This window comes from Neomonachus schauinslandi, chromosome 6, assembly GCF_002201575.2.
Source record: "Neomonachus schauinslandi chromosome 6, ASM220157v2, whole genome shotgun sequence".
Classification (NCBI taxonomy): domain Eukaryota; kingdom Metazoa; phylum Chordata; class Mammalia; order Carnivora; family Phocidae; genus Neomonachus; species Neomonachus schauinslandi.
This window is the reverse complement of record NC_058408.1, coordinates 64090718-64107748: the sequence shown is the minus strand read 5'-3', so window position 1 is coordinate 64107748 and position 17031 is coordinate 64090718. Positions and strand designations below refer to the sequence as shown.

Below are 17031 nucleotides of genomic sequence, written 5' to 3'. Positions count from 1 at the left end.
ATATGGATCGTGCTAGTGCACTGTGCGTGGGAGGGATCGTGCTGGTGCGCTGTGTGTGTGTGTATCGTGCTTGTTCACTGTGTGTGTGTGTGTTGTGCTGGTGCCCTGTGTGTGTGTGGCAATCGTGCTGGTGCACTGTGTGTGTGGGGATCGTGCTGGTGCACTGTGTGTGGGGATCGTGCTGGTGCACTGTGTGTGTGGGAGGGTTCATGCTGGTGCACTGTGTGTGTTGGGATCGTACTGGTGCACTGTGTGTGGGGGGATCGTGCTGGTGCACTGTGTGTGTGTATTGTGCTGGTGCACTGTGTGGTGTGAGGATCGTGCTGGTGCACTGTGTGTGTGTGGGGATCGTGCTGGTGCACTGTGTGTGTGTGCGCGTGTGCACACTCGCATCAGTTCAGAGGGTGGGGCACACTGCAGGCGCCACGGCGGCCGTGCATACGCGACTGTCCACGAGTGTGCCTGGGGGACGTGCAGGAAGGGCCTCTCCAGCACACAGCCCATGCGACCAGCGGGCTCTATGCCACCGTGGGAGGGTGGCCGCCGGGTCTCGGGGGGCCAGCAGCCCCACGTTTTGGCACCTGCAGCCGCCGTGCTGCGAGGCTAGTGACGGTGACCCGACGCTTAGGAAAGCGCTGCGCGGTGGTGCAGCCACTCCCGGAACTGCACTCAGGCGCCCAGGGCTTGGGGTGCGGGGTCCTCTGGAGGGCCGGGCGCCTACCTGAGTTGGAGCGCTTCTTCGGGGCTTTGAGGCTGCGGCAGCGGCCGCCCACGGAGCTGCTGTTGTCGCTCGTGGAGTCGTGCGCAGACGAGGCGCTGCCGGTGGCCTCGCTGTCGCGCAGCACGCTCTCGTAGCCGCTGCTGCCGCCGCTGTGGTAGAACAGGGCCGTCTTGCCCATGGCGGGCGGCAGCTCGCCGCTCAGCACGCTACTGTTGTCGCTGCCGTGGCCGCTGCTGCAGCGGTGTGGCCGGCGCGGCGGCGTTACCTTGCTGTAGGGCGAGGGCAGTGGGGGCGCGGCCGGCCGCTCCTCGCCCGTCGCCCCCGCGCGCCCGTCGGCGCCCCGCGCGCCCGCGCCGCCCTGCAGCAGCTCCGAGATGCGCCCGTTGACGGCGCGCAGCGGCAGCTTGCAGGCGGGCCCGGCGCCCCGGCTGCGGCTCAGGGACTGCGTGGACCAGGACGTGGGCTTGGCGCTGGCCGCCAGGCCCGGGCTCTGGCCCACCGACTGCGGCAGGGACTTGGTGGAGAAGCTGAGCGTCTTGGTGGTGGCGGTGGCCAGGCTGCGCGCCTTGGGGCTGGCCAGCAGGAGCTTGCTCACGGCCGAGATCTTGCACGGGCCGGCCTTGGGCGACGAGGCGGCGGAGGTGGCGGGGGGCGGCGCGGGGCCCGGGGCGGTGGGCGAGGCCCCGGCGGCGCCGCCACGGCCCGGGCTCCTGCCTGCGCGGGGCATCGTGCTGTCCTTGCCCGCGTGCGCCCGCCAGCTGCCCGCGCACAGGCTCTCGGCCCTCTCCAGCGAGAGGCACTCGTAATGGCTGACCGTGGCCCGGCCCAGGGAGTTGGTCCTGCTGGCCAGCTGCTCCAGCTTAGCACTGAAGAGCCTGCTGCTGCTGGCCTCCTTCAGCCTGCCGCCGGCCTCGTCCGGGAACGCGGCCAGGAAGGGCGCCGGCGGGTGCGAGGGGTGCGAGGGGCTGCCGGTGCTGCTGCTGCAGGCGCTGTGCTGGGGGCTGGCCCGGTTCTTCTGGTCCAGGCTGGACTTGCGGACCGGCGGCAGAGGGGGCGTCCCTTTGGGCCGAGCCAGGACTCCGTGCTTGGGTGACGCCACCTTCCTCTCCGGGGTTGCCTTGCAGGGGGGCGAGCCCAGCCCGTTGGTCTCCGCGGCGCAGTGGTAGAACAGGCTGCCCAGTTCCTCCTGTCTGCTGGCCTTCTGGAAAGCCCTGGGCAGGCTGCTTGACTTGAGGCTCCTGTTGGGGTGCACAGGGCTCTGGGCCGCTGCGCCGGGCAGGGCCATCTCACAGCCATCCACCACCCTTCTGAAGGTGTCGCTCCCTGGTGAGGCGGACACCTCACTGCTGCTGCTGCTCAGCCTGTCCCCGGGGCTGGCCTTCCTGTCTTGTTCTGCCCTGGCCTCGGGCTTCGGGGGGCCTGTGGCAGCCTCACACCCAGTCCCCTCTTCACTGGGATAGGCACTCTCTTTTTTGACCTCCTCTTCTCGTTTTAGCCAAGGATCCTCAAATTTCATCTCTGTCTTTGCACCAGTCTCCCTGCTGTCCTGGGCCTGCGCTGCTCTGGGCGCTGAGCTGACGGTGGGGGCGATGGACGCCTCGGGCTCTTGGACAGGCCGGGGGCTCATGGCGATGCAGGGGTAGACTGTAATGTTGGTCTTCATGGGGATGTAGCCCTCGCAGCCGCCCAGATTTGCCGTGTTGGAGATGGTGACCATGGCTTTGCCCAGCGTGGAGATCTTGCAGCCTTTGATGGGGGCCGCCTTGTTGAAAGAGTCTTCGCTCACGTCAGGCAAGATGAGCAAATTGTCGGGGCCTGCCTTGGGCTTCTCCCGACACACCACGGCACTGTTCTGGATGCTGCCGCCGAGCTCCAAGGCCGGGGGCTCTGCCATGGCCTCCCCGTGCCCGAAGCACGTCTGGGCTATGAAACTGTGGCAGGACTGCTCCCCATCACTGCCGGCGCTCATCTCGCTCAGCCAGGAGCTGATGGATGAACGTCTGCTCCCGGCCTCGCAGGCCTTCTCGTCCAGGGTCAGCTTCGGGAGGGGCAGGAACTGCGTGATGCTGACCTCGGAGACGGGCGCCACGCTGGAGTAGCACTCCAGGTCCTCGCTGATGCTGCCGATGATGCTGACAGGCCGGGAGCCCGAGGCCAGGGCCTGCACGGAGCAGTCGCTGTTGAAGCTGATGATGCTGGTGGGGCGGCCACCGCCCAGGACCCCGCTGATGGTCAGCTCCTCTACCAGCGTGAACACCAGCTCGTCCTCACCGTTCAGCTCCAGTGGCTGCTGCACCGTCACCAGCGTGGTGCTCAGGATCTCCTTCTTAGAATCCGGGGAAGTCACTGCCTGAGGCTCGTCCTCGCCAGGGCTTTCGGGGAACCCCTCGCTCCCAGCGGACATGGATTTCTTCAAGACCTGGGGGCTCATTCCGACTGGGGGGGTGCGCACCTCAGGCTGCATCAGGGACTCGCTAGAGAGCAGGCCGGAACCCTTGCTCAGTGGAGGCAGGGGGGCAGGAGAAGGCAGGACGCCCTTCTGGGTGTAGACTTTGCATCTCTGGGAGGGAGAGCTGGTCGGCTTGTACTCTGAGGTCTTGGACAGGCTGGCGATGCCCAGCCGCGGGGAGCCCATCGGCCTGGGCTTGCCTTCCACAAAGCCGCAGGAGTTCAGGCTTTCTCGGCTGCTCTGGAGGCTGGCCGCGCTGTGCTCGCTGCTGCTGCCCGGGATGCTCCTGGGCGAGGCAGGGCTGGGGCTGCTGGGCGGCGCGGGGCCAGGGGCAGGGGCCGGGCCGGGTGAGTGATTTCTCTGCATCTTGGAGGCGGGAGGGGCGGTGCCTTCTCTGTCGGTGGGCTGGCCGTCGGACCCGTCATCTTCCCTGTCGGACGCACAGAGTGGGCTTGCCCCGGCCGCCTGGCCTGACGGGGCACACTTGCTGGCCTGCTCTGCCCCAAACTGGGCAGGCAGCTCTTCGAAAGGAAACCGACTGGGCTCTTCGCTGCCGTCGATGCAGCCCAGCCTCTCCTGCAGCTCGGCAAACGTGTTGCACTTCAAGCAGTCCCTTTCCGATTTGCTGGCCACGGCCCCACTGGCCTCTGCGGGCCGGCTGTCGCCCTGGACCTTCTGCAGGGCCGGCACGATGGGGACAAAGTCGGGGGGGCCCTCGTTGTCTGTGAGCTCCTTGTCCGACAGGGCCGTGCCGTTGGGCCCGATGTAGATGACTGTGTCGCAGGACTGCTCACTGCTGGAGGAGTAGTCGGGCTCACTGGGCAGCTGAGGGCTGGGGAAGTCTGGCTCCGCCGCGGCCCTGGCCTGGAAGGGCCGCAGCTGGGTGGGCCTGCGCATCCGGCCTTCTTCACAGGAGCTCTCCCCGCCAGAGGAGCTCGACGTGTACTGTGGGTGAGAGAGGAGGGAGGTCAGCAGGGGCAGCTCTCCCAAGATGCACCACCCCCTCCGTGAACCCACAGGCAGACTCCAGGCAGGCCCCCCAGGCCACCCCAGTTGGCCTCCCTGCCTTGGGCCATTTCTCATGGTGCAGCAGGCTGGAGTGCCCCAGCCTTGCACACCATGGCCTCTTGTGGGAAGAGGAGCCCCTGTGTGGCCCACCGGGCACAGAGCCTGCTCAGGAAAGGTGACCAGCCCAGACCCCGTCTGACCTCTGGAAGGCTGACGGGTCACATTCTTGTCACGCCACCAACTGTCCTGGCTTTGCCTCTGAGAACACAAGCTGGTCATTCCAGCAGACCCTGGGCCTCAGCCAGAGACACAGAGTTCACACGGCAAAACCCAGGAGCCCAGAAACGATTCCTGGAAATGCCAGGGAAGTAGGGCCATGCGCGCAGGGAGCTGACAACCCCCTGTGGGCTCAACTGCTTGAAGGACACGGTTCTGACCTACGTGGGACCAAGGCGGGGAGAGAGACGTGGAATATTTCTCATCCGTGGCCAATTCTTCATCGCAAAGGAGTAGCAGTCCATCCAAACTGCCTAAAAGTGGGCTGAGCACTCCCGGGTAGGGGTCCGGGCTGGATGACCGGCCACTGTCAGGGGAATGGGACATCGCCGGCCTGACGGCTCTCCCGCCCTGAGTGACTGCCAGATGGCGTGGGCAGCCCCGCACACCCCTGCCCCTGGGGCTGGGGGCTCGCGGTCGGGCTCCCAAAGCGCCTTCCTCCACTGCACCTCCCGGGAGCTCCTTACCTTCGTTTTCTTTTTCTTCATCCTCAAGACCCTCGAGGCGATCTGGATGGTGGACAGGGTTTCAGCGTAGCTGCCGGCGGCGGCCGAGATGTGCGCAATCATGGTGGTGCGGCAGTTCACGTTCCCTAGGGACTCCCGCAGCAGCATGGTGAGCTTGCTCTCTCTGCCGGACAAAGTGAATTAGGGCTGCATTAGTGGGCCAGGCTTCACTCTGGCTGTCAGGGTGGGACTTCGGGCCTCTACGTGGCTCTTGTTGTTGTGGGCCGCAGGGTTTTGTTTTTTTTTTCTCATTGTTTTTAAATGGCATACTAATGAGCATTGTTTTTTAGCATGGGGCTATTTGTAGTTGGCAGCTGAGCTAGGGCTCCAAACCCAAGGATGGACTTCATGCAAAACATCTCCCTGGGCCCTGCTGTCCTGCCGTTGGGTAATCCTGTGTGTCTGCGTGCACACAGGACATTGCGCATAACGGGACCTGGGGATAGAAAGAGAGGAAGGAGCAGGACAGAACGGCTCTGTGGCTAGTGATCGGCAGGCTGTCTGCGTACACGGCCCTTCTCTGCAAGTGTCTGCACGCAAGCAGTCCCCGCAGGGGAAAGCAGCCTGCCAGCCATGAACTCGCGTGGAAGATCTGCGTGTTTGTAACGTATGCGGTTTGTTTGCAGAGTTGCAGGTGCTTTATTACCATTGTCTCTTACTCTTGTATTTGTACACAGTGGAAATGCAGAAGAAGGTATATGTATTCCTGATCTCAAGTGGGGCAACACAGACATCGCCCCAAGCAGTCAGCCAGCCAGCCACGGAACACGGAACTTTCTAGAAAGCCCTCCTCTGGAGACTCTGCAGGCACTGTGTAGGGCCGGGGCCCTGAGTGGTGATAATGAGGCCCGGGAGTTCACAGATGGTGTTTCCAGGCTCTTCAAAAACTGACCTGGAGGAATGACTCCTGTTTTTCCATTCTTATCCTCGTCCCTGCATTCTCCCTGCCTTGCTCTTAAAGGCTTCTGCTTACATCATCATCAGTGCTCATCCCCTCAACTGCTGCCAGATGTCATTTCCGCCCTGGAGCCTTCCCTGATCCCGAGGGCAGAGGCAGCCTCTGTGTTTCCCGTGCCCTGCGTGCACAGCTCTGTGTCGTGTTCGTGACACCAGGTGCAAGGGTCCTGTCCTCACACCCGCGTCCCCACCAGGCTGTCTGCCAGCCACCTCCGCAGAGCTCCCTGGAGAGGGGCCTTCCAGCTCGGCAGGCCGGCTGTGAGAGGCAGGCTGTTGTCAGCAGAGATTAGGCCTCGGACACAGGGAAACCATCTCACACGTGACCTGCATCAGGCCTTCAGGGAGGAAGATCCCGATAGACAAGCCATCGTTTGCCTTTCCACCTGGAACCAATTAAGGCATCAACTGGGGAGGCCGGGCTTGCTGTGGCTCAGGTCCTGGGCAATTTAAAAAATATAGCAGGGTTTCCCTTCAAGAGAAGTCATTAGTGATAAAAGTCATGCAAGGCGAGTGTTCTGGACGGACTGTTTATGTCCCTCAAATTCGTAGGTTGAAACCTAGCCCCCAGAGTGATGCCATTAGGAGGTGGGACCTTCGGGAGGGGACCGGTCATGAGGGTGGCGCCCTCATGAACGGGAATGGGGCTCTAATGAGGGAACTTGCAGGAGCTCCCTCACCCCTGTCGCAAGAAGGTGGCCCTCTGTGAACCAGGAAACCTCTCTCACGGGACACGAGATCTGCCGGTGCCTTGTTGGACTTCTCCAGAACAGAGAGAAATAAAGATCTGTGGTTTCAGCCCCCCACCCCCACCGGCTCCCCAGTCTGTGGTATTCCGTTCTAGCCCCCTTAATGGACTAGGACTGGTAAGGGGGGTGTGCCGGAGGATCCAGGCCTAGCGGTCAACACTTCACTTCCAGCAGGCGCATCAGGGACGCCACCAGTGATGGCCGGATGGGAAATCCGGTCCCACCCCCGGCAGACACGCTGAGCTGCGACACAGCATCGGGGCGAGTCCCAGGCTTTGTTTTTCCCGTGTCTTCAAGTGGAAGACAGATCCCGTTAGGGTGAAGTTGTGATCCTTTCAGTCCATTCGTTCTTACTGTTCGTGGTGGTCATGTTCGTCTAAGTCTCTGTGAACACTGAGGTCGTGAACCCTGCCCAGGACAGCACCCAGCACCCAGCAATGTAACCCTGTTCCAGGTGTTCCTGGTTAAAGTCCCCTGATTTAACACACCTTTCTTACAAATTTTATAAATTATATGCACCCTTTCATTATAATAGAACACTAGCTGAGAACGGTTTAACATTTTCCTGACTCTGGGTAATATGAACATAAATTTCTTTGGCTTTTAGCCTCACAAGATTGTCCACTGTGTTTTTTTGTTTTTTGTTTTTAAGATTTTATTTATTTGACAGAGAAAGACAGCAAGAGAGGGAACACAAGTGGTGGGGGGGGGCGGGGGTGTGAGAGGGAGAAGCAGGCTTCCCGCGGAGCAGAGAGCCCGACGGGGGGCTTGATCCCAGGACCCTGGGATCGTGACCTGAGCCGAAGGCAGATGCTTAACGACTGAGCCACCCAGGAGCCCGCTTTTTTAAAAAAAGAATTTTATCAGTCCTCTTATGGATCCACAAATATAGCCATTTTCCCCATAGCTTCATCACACGCTTTAGAGGTTACCTTATACTTTCTAGAGCAGCCTGATGTATAGATCAGTGAATCCCCTCTTCCATTTTCTGGATGAAGCATCTTGTTGATTCATTAGCATTGAACTCATGCCAACAACACTGGTCATACCTGAACCAAGCTTCTCTAACATATATATTTTCTCCGTAAGGCACATCCCAGCCTTCTTGCACCAAGGAACACGGACACCCCCACAGCACTGTGCTGGGGACCACTGTGCTGGGGGCCAGTAAAACCACCACCAAAAAGCACGCAAATACAAACAACATGGCACTAAATAACCCTGCAAAGGGCCCTGGTTTACAGGAAGAGAGGCAAAACAAGGAGGCAGAGTGTTGGCTTGCCCACCTCAGCTGGGTACATATGCATCAAGCCACTCAAAGGTTTGAGTACCACGCATGTCTGCAAATGACCGCAAACACACCGCTAGCATTGGTTTTGAATGTAATTCGCAAATATGGAATCCGCAAGTGACGAGGGTCCAGGAGGCTTTGAAATCCCTCATGTAATGCTTGTTAATCAGGTGAACGCTGCTGAGGACACACTCTGCTCACTTCTCTGTGTGGCCACGTGTGAGTCCTCAGGCAAAGGGGCCAGAATCAAGACAGAACGTTGTCACACCAAACTGTCTGCCCGGTGCATTTCCACTTGATTCCCCATTCATGAGTCAATCACAGGACGATTTTTTTTTTTTCAAGTCCACATTGTTGGAAGAAGCCAGGGCATGTGTGTTGCTTGGCAACCGGCATTTTAGCTCTCCTCGAGGAAAGCCAGTAAACCCGTGAGCAAGACTCCTTCACACGGGCCTCTCTAGACTCTCAAACATCCTCTTATGGGAATGAAAAATGGTGGCTATAAAGCTTTGGGTTTTTTCCACCTTGTGATGATCTTTTAACTTGGAACAAAGACAGTTAAGTTGGGGAGGGAAGGTGAAAGAACGGGCAGGGTACTAAAGGCTGAAAACTGTAGATTTCACTCAGTGTCTTTGGTAGGAAAATAAAGATTCAAAAGAGTTTCTAGGGCAAAAGCCAGCAGAGATTCGGTCCACGCCTCTGCATCAAGGCTGAGGCAAGAGGAAGAGAAGCTCGCAGGTGTGGAACTAGTAGCCCCCAAGCCCCAGGGCCAGGCTGGAGGAGGGTTGTAGGGACTCGGGGGCTACGTGGGAGGGGTCCTGGCTAGACAGGACAGCTGGGGCAGGAGGGGGCCGGTGACAGCAGAGCCGGCGGGTCTGGGGAAGGACCATTCCCCCTTTGAAGCAGCCACGTTCCATGCACACATATTCCACCTCCCTCCCACCCCAAATGGCACACATCTTTTAAAAATTTTGGAAAAATGTCTTGTTTTTTAAAACAAGTCGACTTTTTCTTAGACACAGCAAGAACAGGATCATGAACAAATGTTCATAGTGATAATGCTAAAATTAAAGCATGATGAGCATGTACATGGGCTGACAAACCAGGACTTGCAGGCCAAAGCCGGACCACCACCTGCTTTTATAAATAAAGTTTTATTGGAACACAGCCATGCCTATTAACATACTGGCTCTGTCTGCTTTGGTGCCACGACAGCAGAGCTGAGTGGTTACGACAGAGCCTGTGTGGCCCACAAAGCCACAAATGTCTCCTATCCGGGCCTTTACAGAAAGAGGGTGTTTGTTTTGTTTTGTTGTTGTTGTTGTTTTTGCCCTGTGTCCGAGAGTAATGACATAGCATGGTCTCATCCCAGACACAGCACCAAAGAGTCACCAACCAGAGCACGAAGGAGGGTGGTGATTTCCTCGCTATTCAATCATCTCTTGCCAAACAGAAACCAGCAGAGGAGCAAATCCTGAGCTTCAGAAATCACTCGAGCACCAGGACACAGCTACGGGCAACTGCCCAGATCACCTCCTATCGCACACAGAAGCAGAGCCTGTCCTTCCTAAGGGGCTGTGAGGCTGCGCACACTCATTCACTCACGTCAGCAGCAGCTCATTCAAGAAGCGCATAGTGAGCATGTGCTGACTGGATGCAAGGTGCAGGGACAGGGACAGGGCAGGGAGGAGGGACAAGGTCGTAATCATGGAGCCGGCTACCCAGCGAGGCACACACATGACGACATCATTTGTTAACGCCAACGGCACATCTAACACTGCACATGATAAGCAAAGATCCCCCCACTCCGAGGCTGAGGGCTGTCCCCCATCGTCACCGTAACTCCCCGACTTCTAGACACACCCTCACCTCCATGGTGACAGCACAGTCTGTCTCCTGGGCTCGGTTCCCCTATGTGGCTAACATTTATTTGCCCCAAACACCCCACAAAACTCTAAATTCCTTTTGGAAAGGGTGGTTTGGAATCTGCAGCGCGTTGTATGTGGACCCTCGGGGGAGGAAACCCTCCCAAGCTCTCCCAGATGGCGAGACCGTTCGGGGTTCTGCTGAAACACAAGCTTTCCGTGTCACACGGCAGTGCCGGCCAGGTCACGGCACACGAAGAAGGCCATTCCTTTCATGAGCAGTGCGAAGTAGCCTCCTTTTCCAGAAAGGCGGTGATAGAACCCTAGAGGTACCAAGTGGGGCATCTGTGAACCAAGTCTTTGTGAAGGAGACAGAGGTGGTGAGCTCTGAATCGCCATGTCAGGCAGCCTGCCCACAGCCCCCCGGGGTGCCCTCCCTTTGACTCTGCTTCTCATGAGCGAGTCTGTAGATGTCCACTCCTGTCAATTCTCTCTCTCTTTTTTTTAAAGATTTTATTTATTTATTTGAGAGAGAGAGTGAGAGAGAGAGAGCGCAAGAGGGGGTAGGGTTAGAGGGAGAAGCAAACTCCCCGCAATGTGGGAAGAAAGGAGCTTCATTAATCCAGAAAACTAACTAAGCTCCAGAACAATTTGCAAGAGAAAACCTCCTGTGGGCGGCTAGGACCACAGCAGACCTACAAACCCCAAACTCAGGCACATGGGCACCCACCCCGCATGCGCACAGGCAGGCTCTTCTTCAGAGTCAGGAGAGTGTTTTTCTACAAGTGTTGTGCCATCAGTATCAGAGAATGGAAACCACACATGCGAAATTCTGGGAGGCATCAGATATCCCAGATCAAGGTAACAATATTTCAATGCCAAGAAAACATCGGCATCCCTCGAGTTCTTAAGGATATGGCCCTGGAGCCACACTGCATTCTAGAAACCATCCCGTTTTCTACCCATGTTACCCGGAAACTGCCGAAATGTGCTGTAGAGCCTGAGACAGGCAGCTTGACGTGCTGGGTGAGAGTGGCTAGGTCTCAAGTCAGCCACGAGAGTTCTGACCCTGCAGCTCTGCCCCCAGGCCCCTGCATCCACGCACCAACCACCAGGAGGAAAGAGGACAGTGAAAAGGAAGCAGGGACAGAATGGAAAAGAAGAGGTAGGTTAATGTCACGAACTTGACCTAGTTTTGGCCACTCAAATGGTACTCTATGAGCTCTTTCCCGCTGCCTCCTTCCTATTCACACCCCATTGGCCTGTGAACATCTTTTCCTACTGTCACCCAAGGGGTCACCAGTGACTCCTGATGCCAGCCCAAGTACTGGAGACCAGGGTGCTCCTGGATGAGGGCAGTTCTCGTCCTGTCTTCTAGGTCCCAAGCAGATGGCTTTGTGACATTGTTGAGCTGACAGACTGAAATACGTACATCCACAGGGGAAAAGAACTTCCCTTGAGTTAATTTATCTGTAAGGGACTTGGTGACCCCCTTCTCATGATTGTGGCACAGACACGTGCACTTTTGGGAGGAGACTTGGTACGCCTTCTCTTTAGGGAAACCATCTGCTCTGCAGGAACGGCCTTTTCTTGGCAATGTTCCCCTCGAGGGCGCCAACATTTCAGGGCATGAATGATCTGGTTCTGGTTGCTACAAAAGAACCAAAAGCTTGGTATGAGCCATGTTATCCTAATGGCATTTTCAAAAGAAGTTACACAAAGTTAGAATGGTTCAGATATTGTTCCCTTTGTGCTGCCGACGGCATAAGCAGGTGTCCGTTGTGGGACGCAGGGGAGCAGGATGTGTAATAAGGCAAACTGGACAGAGAAGTACAGCTCTCAGATGGGACAGAGGCCTTGATACCCACACGTGTGTTAGAGGTGCGTCTAGAAGCACCAGCATTTAGCTGAGAGGTGGTGACTTCCCTCATCAGGGGAGAGCTTAGAGAAGGACCCTTTGGAGAGCCACCCAGTGCCAGCTGAAGGACCAGTCTTGGTGACCCAACCAATATGGCACCTGGTCTGAGTTCATGCCTTGCTTAACCTGAGACCTGCTGTTGGTGGAGGGCCTGAAACTGTAACTGCAGAGAGTGAACAAGGTTAACCTAATTGTTCCCTCACGAGGTTCTTGATTAGACATCGTAGAACCCTGAGACACAAATGGCACCATTTTGGAAGTCCTCTGACACAGGGTAATACATGGGAGAGATGAGGGGGTGCGCCTGGGTGGCTCAGTCGGTGGAGCATCCAACTCTTGGTTCCAGCTCAGGTCATGATCTCAGGGTCGTGAGATCGAGCCCTGTGTTAGGCTCCACACTCAGCATGGAGTCTGCTTGAGGATTCCGTCTTTCCCTCTACCTCTTCCCTCCCCCATCTTGTGTGTTCTCTCTAAAATAAATATTTTAAAAAACATACACGGGAGAGATGCCTCATCCCCATGCCATCCTGCTTACCTAGGGCTGGCACCATGTGGCTCTAGAGCTTTGTTGGCTGTGCCCAATGAGAGGCAGGAAAGAAGGGATGGTGGCCCACAGGGGCCTGCTATTCTCAGTGAAGCAGCATTGTCCCCGGCAGGACTAGGCGTGTGACAGGCATTCATGAGAATGGGACATTGGAAAATATCTGGATGGAAAACCAGTTCACGCAAGCTAAAGGGTTTGCATTGCATATATGGGCTGGGGCCAATGAAACCTGCTTTATGACTAATAGAGTACCACTGTACACAGAGGAAGACGAAATCTAAGGAAATCCGGGCTGCACGAATCCATTTGATCCTGGATATCAGTGTTCCATTTATCTGAATAAGATAAAATTCACATTAATTCCACCTGCTTCATGAGAAAGACCACCTGTAAACTGTAAACAGTGAATAGTCTTGGCAGAATATTTTAAGATAAAGGTGTCAGAAGGTTTCCAGTTAAAATCCTAACTAATCTGCTTCAAACTCATGTAATAAGACATACTTGTGGGGCACCTGTGTGGCTCAGTCGGTTAAGCATCTGGCTTTTGATTTCCACTCAGGTAATGATCTCAGGGTCGAGAGATCGAGCCCCGTGTCAGGCTCTGCACTCAGTAGGGAGTCTGCTTGAGAATTCTCTCTCCCTCTTCCCCTCCCCCTGCTCTCTCTCTCTCTCTCTCAAATAAATAAATAAAATCTTCTTTTTTTAAAAAAGACATATTTGCAGTGACTAAACTGATCGTAACACATGGGTTCACTTTCAGAAGCTAAATGTGTTCCATGAAAACTTTTTTTTACATTATTCACTTTTTAAACAACTCAAGCCTCCTCATCTAGAGCAAGGAAAAACTTCCATCCAGTCTAAGTTGCTGACCACTCAGAATTAGTAGAATCTGAATTGCTCTAGATATTCTTGGTTCTGCTCAGGAAAATGTACATTCATTCCAAGGCCATAGTACACAGGGATGACATAAGGTATTTTAAAGGTAATTCATACAATAAGAATTACAGGATAGAGATTCCAGGATATGATTCTGAGTCAGGTTGAACAGTATTTTTAGAAGCACAGAGTATCACAGTTGGAAGGATTCTCAGGGGTCACTGCATTTTCTGGAAAAGAATTGCCACTGTAGCAGGTGATCTGCTCTCTGCCAGAATACTTGGAATGACTGAGAACTTACCAACTCCTGGGGTAGCCTGTGTGATACTTTTGAAGAGCCTCAATTATCAAAAAGCTCTGTCTTATACTGAACTTAAATCTTCCTTAGGCATCTAACCATGGGCACTCACTGTATTCTAGGGGCAACACAGCGTAAGAGTAATTCTCATGCACACAGTGGCCCTTCCCATTTTTAAAAGACATTTATCATATCCTCCCTTATAGGTTCTCTTGCTTGGGAATATTCCACATGCCTTCCATTGCTCCTCAAATATTTGGTCATCCAAGCTCATACTAATCCCCCCTAAACCCAGCACTTCCTCTTTGCTCAGAGTTCTTGTGTAGTAAAGAACATGGCTTTGCCCAAAGAAGTCTAGCCTTTGCCCTCAGCCTCTGGGAGGTAATCTATGTCATATCTGTTAGGAGGGTCTTTGTTTAGGGCAGGGACTGGCTACCCCAGATCAGAGGGCCACACCTGACCATCTTAGGGTGGGGGCTGGCCACACCACAAAGATCAACTGTATGATTTAGGACAGGGACTTTGGGTCATGCTGTATCAGTTGACGTATAGACTGAGTGAGACCATGTGGGAAATCAATCAATCAATCATTCCTATATAATGTAGCCCCAATAAAAACTCTGCACACCAAAGCTCAAGTGAGCCTTTGGGTGGCATGTACTGTCATGTACACTGGAAGGGTAACCCACTGTGACTGCACGGGACAGGACAACAGAAGCTTCACACACATGTTCCTTTTCCTTGGGCTAGTTTTAATCTGTATCCTGTCTCTGTAACGAATCACAGCTGTGGGTACCTTCAGTGAGTCTGGGAGTCCTCCTAGTGAATTACCAAACTCGAGGGTGGTTTTGGGAACCCTTCAAACTTGCTGTTGGTGTCAGAAGTGGGAGTGGCTTAGGTGAACTCTTCTAACTTTTCAGTTGGACTCTACAGAAGTCCAACTTGGCAGTCTGTGCCCTCATACCCCACAGTGTGGCTAATGCCAGCTCGCTTTTTTTTTTTTAAAAGATTTTATTTATTTATTTGAGAGAGAGAGACTGAGAGAGAGAGAGCATGAAAGGGGGGAGGGTCGGAGGGAGAAGCAGACTCCCTGCCGAGCAGGGAGCCCAATGCGGGACTCGATCCAGGGACTCCAGGATCATGACCTGAGCCGAAGGCAGTCGCCTAACCAACTGAGCCACCCAGGCACCTGTGCCAGCTCGCTTTTTTCAACACGATCCTGAGAACCTTTGGGTAGGAGCTGTTCTTTTATTTTGATCTTTCTTTTCATTTGGACCTTTCTTTATAGTAACTTGGACACGTTAATGACATATTAGCTCTAGCACAGAAGGGAAAAGATCTTATATCTATTTTTACTTTGTTTAGCATGACTGGGAGCTAAGAATGTCATCATTACTTGGACGAAAAATAAGACGAATCGAAAACTAAAAACAATAGCCCAGAAGGCAAATTAGTAGACCTTACAGACAAATAGGAAGTAGGCCCAAAGATTTCCCCTGAATTCCCAGATTGCCAAAAATTGTGTATGCTAATGAGGCTTAAGATGCTATCAAGAGGTGCTTAATGAGTCAATAACAAGATCTTCTGCATTTCCTAAACATGCAGACTGATCTGTGATAGATGCATGCTCATTCTTTAATCCACCTGCAGGACCAGATTAGGAGTAATAATGTTTCTATCATTTACTGCAGTTTATTTATTTTTTTTTAAGATTTTATTATTTGAGAGCGAGCGAGCATGCACTAGAAAGAGCAACCACGAGTGGGGGGCAGAGGGAGAGGGTGAAGCAGGCTTCCCTCGGAGCAAGGAGCCTGACTCGGGGCTTGATCTTAGGACCCCAGGATCATGACCCGAGCCCAAGGCAGACGCTTAATCAACTGAGCCACCCAGGCACCTCATGAAGTTTCACTTCCTTTTTAAAATTCATTTGGCCTCACAAGTGATGGAAGCAGCCCAAGTGTCCATCGTAGATGAACGGATAAAAAGAAGTGGTCTATATATAGACCACTGGAATATTATTCAGCTGTAAAAGAAATGAAATCTTGCCATCTGCAACCACAAAGGTGGAGCTGGAGGGTATAATGCTAAGTGAAATAAGTCAAACAGAGAAAGAAATACCATATGATTTCATGCATATGTGGAATTTAAGAAACAAAACAAATAAAAAAAGGAGACAAACCAAAAAACAGATTCTTAACTCTAGAGAACAGACTGGTGGTTAGGGGGTGGGGGGGGTGGGGGGGAGAGGGGGGGATGGGGGAAACAGGTGATGGGGATTAGGAGTGCACTTGTTGTGATGAGCACGGGGTGATGTATGGAAGTTTTGAATCACTACATTGTACATCTGAAATTAATAGAACCCTGTATGTTCACTATAAAAAAATTCCTTTGGCCTCAGCCATTATTAGTTATTGATGCGAAGACATTTCTATAGTCCAGTCACGTTTTATAGAACCACAACAGCCGTGGAGGACAGCTTTACTGGGGGAGGGATGAGGAAACATCTCAATTATGTTGCATTATAACTATTTACACATCCTCTGGGTAAAGATGAGCTCACTGTACTGTGCAGAAACCTTGCTGTTCTTCAAGTGCTGATCATCCTCAGGTTTGCGAGCATGCATTAATTCTAAGGTCAGCGATCTCTGGGGTAATCCAAAAGGGAGTTAGGCACCGATGGGTGACAGAGATGGCAGCAAGAGTCATGTTGCCATGGTGATAGAGGGCCCCTCCCAGGACCTGCTCACTCCTGTCCTTCTCCGTGGACTTTTAAAGAATTCTCAGAGAGTAAACGAAGGTTACAAAGGAGTTCTTGACATAATGGAATCCTACTCTTGCCTAGTGCCTTCTCTCAAATCTTTCCCACTGCCTTCCTGCTACACCATTCCCCACTTCCTGTGTCACCTTAGCAATACACCGACATTTTAAGAATTTCCCTATGCTTTTCCATGAGTTGTGATGTTTGTTTCAGTTAGGAAACATATAGGAGGAAGTACATGCCTAAGTGGCATTTTGATGGCACCTCTCTAGATAGAGCTCAGTCTGTGGCTATCCCTCAGGGTTGACATTAGAACTGTGTACAATTTGGGCTTTGAAAATCTGGAAGTGTAAACAGAGTTTTTTCAAAAGAAAAAAAATGGCAGGGAAGCATCTGGAACGGTTTCACCTACTTTCTTGACCAACCTCTCTAAGCAAAACCCTAAGATAACAGAGCAGTGTGGGTCCTGGGTGAATTATGGGGCTTTTATTCTCCAGTGCTGGAAACCCAGGTGAGGCCCTCTTGCACCACATTCCTTGGAAAGGCTAGAAAGAGGTCAAATGGCATTAGCCAAAGGGTCTGGGCTTAATGCTAACACTGGGTTATAATCATGACTATCTCCAGTCTCCAGAGTTCAATTTAGCCCATTCCATGCTTGCTGTCTCTCAAAATAAATAGAGGAAATGCAAATCTGAGCCCTGAGCAGTCATGTCATTTGCATTCCCTTGACAGTGTTCTGATCTTGTGCACACAAAAGGCAGGGAAGTTCAATCTCACTTTGGTCAATCGGACTGCCCATCAGTGGGCACCCCTGTGTT

At 53.7% G+C, this 17031-nt stretch overlaps 1 protein-coding gene across 1 annotated transcript in view; it reads right to left on the bottom strand.

Annotated features, from left to right (window-relative positions):
- The window catches only part of KIF26B (kinesin family member 26B), a 442436-nt gene that overhangs the window by 14031 nt on the left and 411374 nt on the right, over window positions 1–17031 (bottom strand). The window contains exons 11-12 of the mRNA XM_021689868.1: window positions 4922–5084; window positions 722–4115 (exon numbers count right to left, since the gene is read on the bottom strand). Of these exons, the coding sequence (XP_021545543.1) occupies window positions 722–4115; window positions 4922–5084 (3557 nt within the window). The remainder of the gene's footprint in view (window positions 1–721; window positions 4116–4921; window positions 5085–17031) is intronic.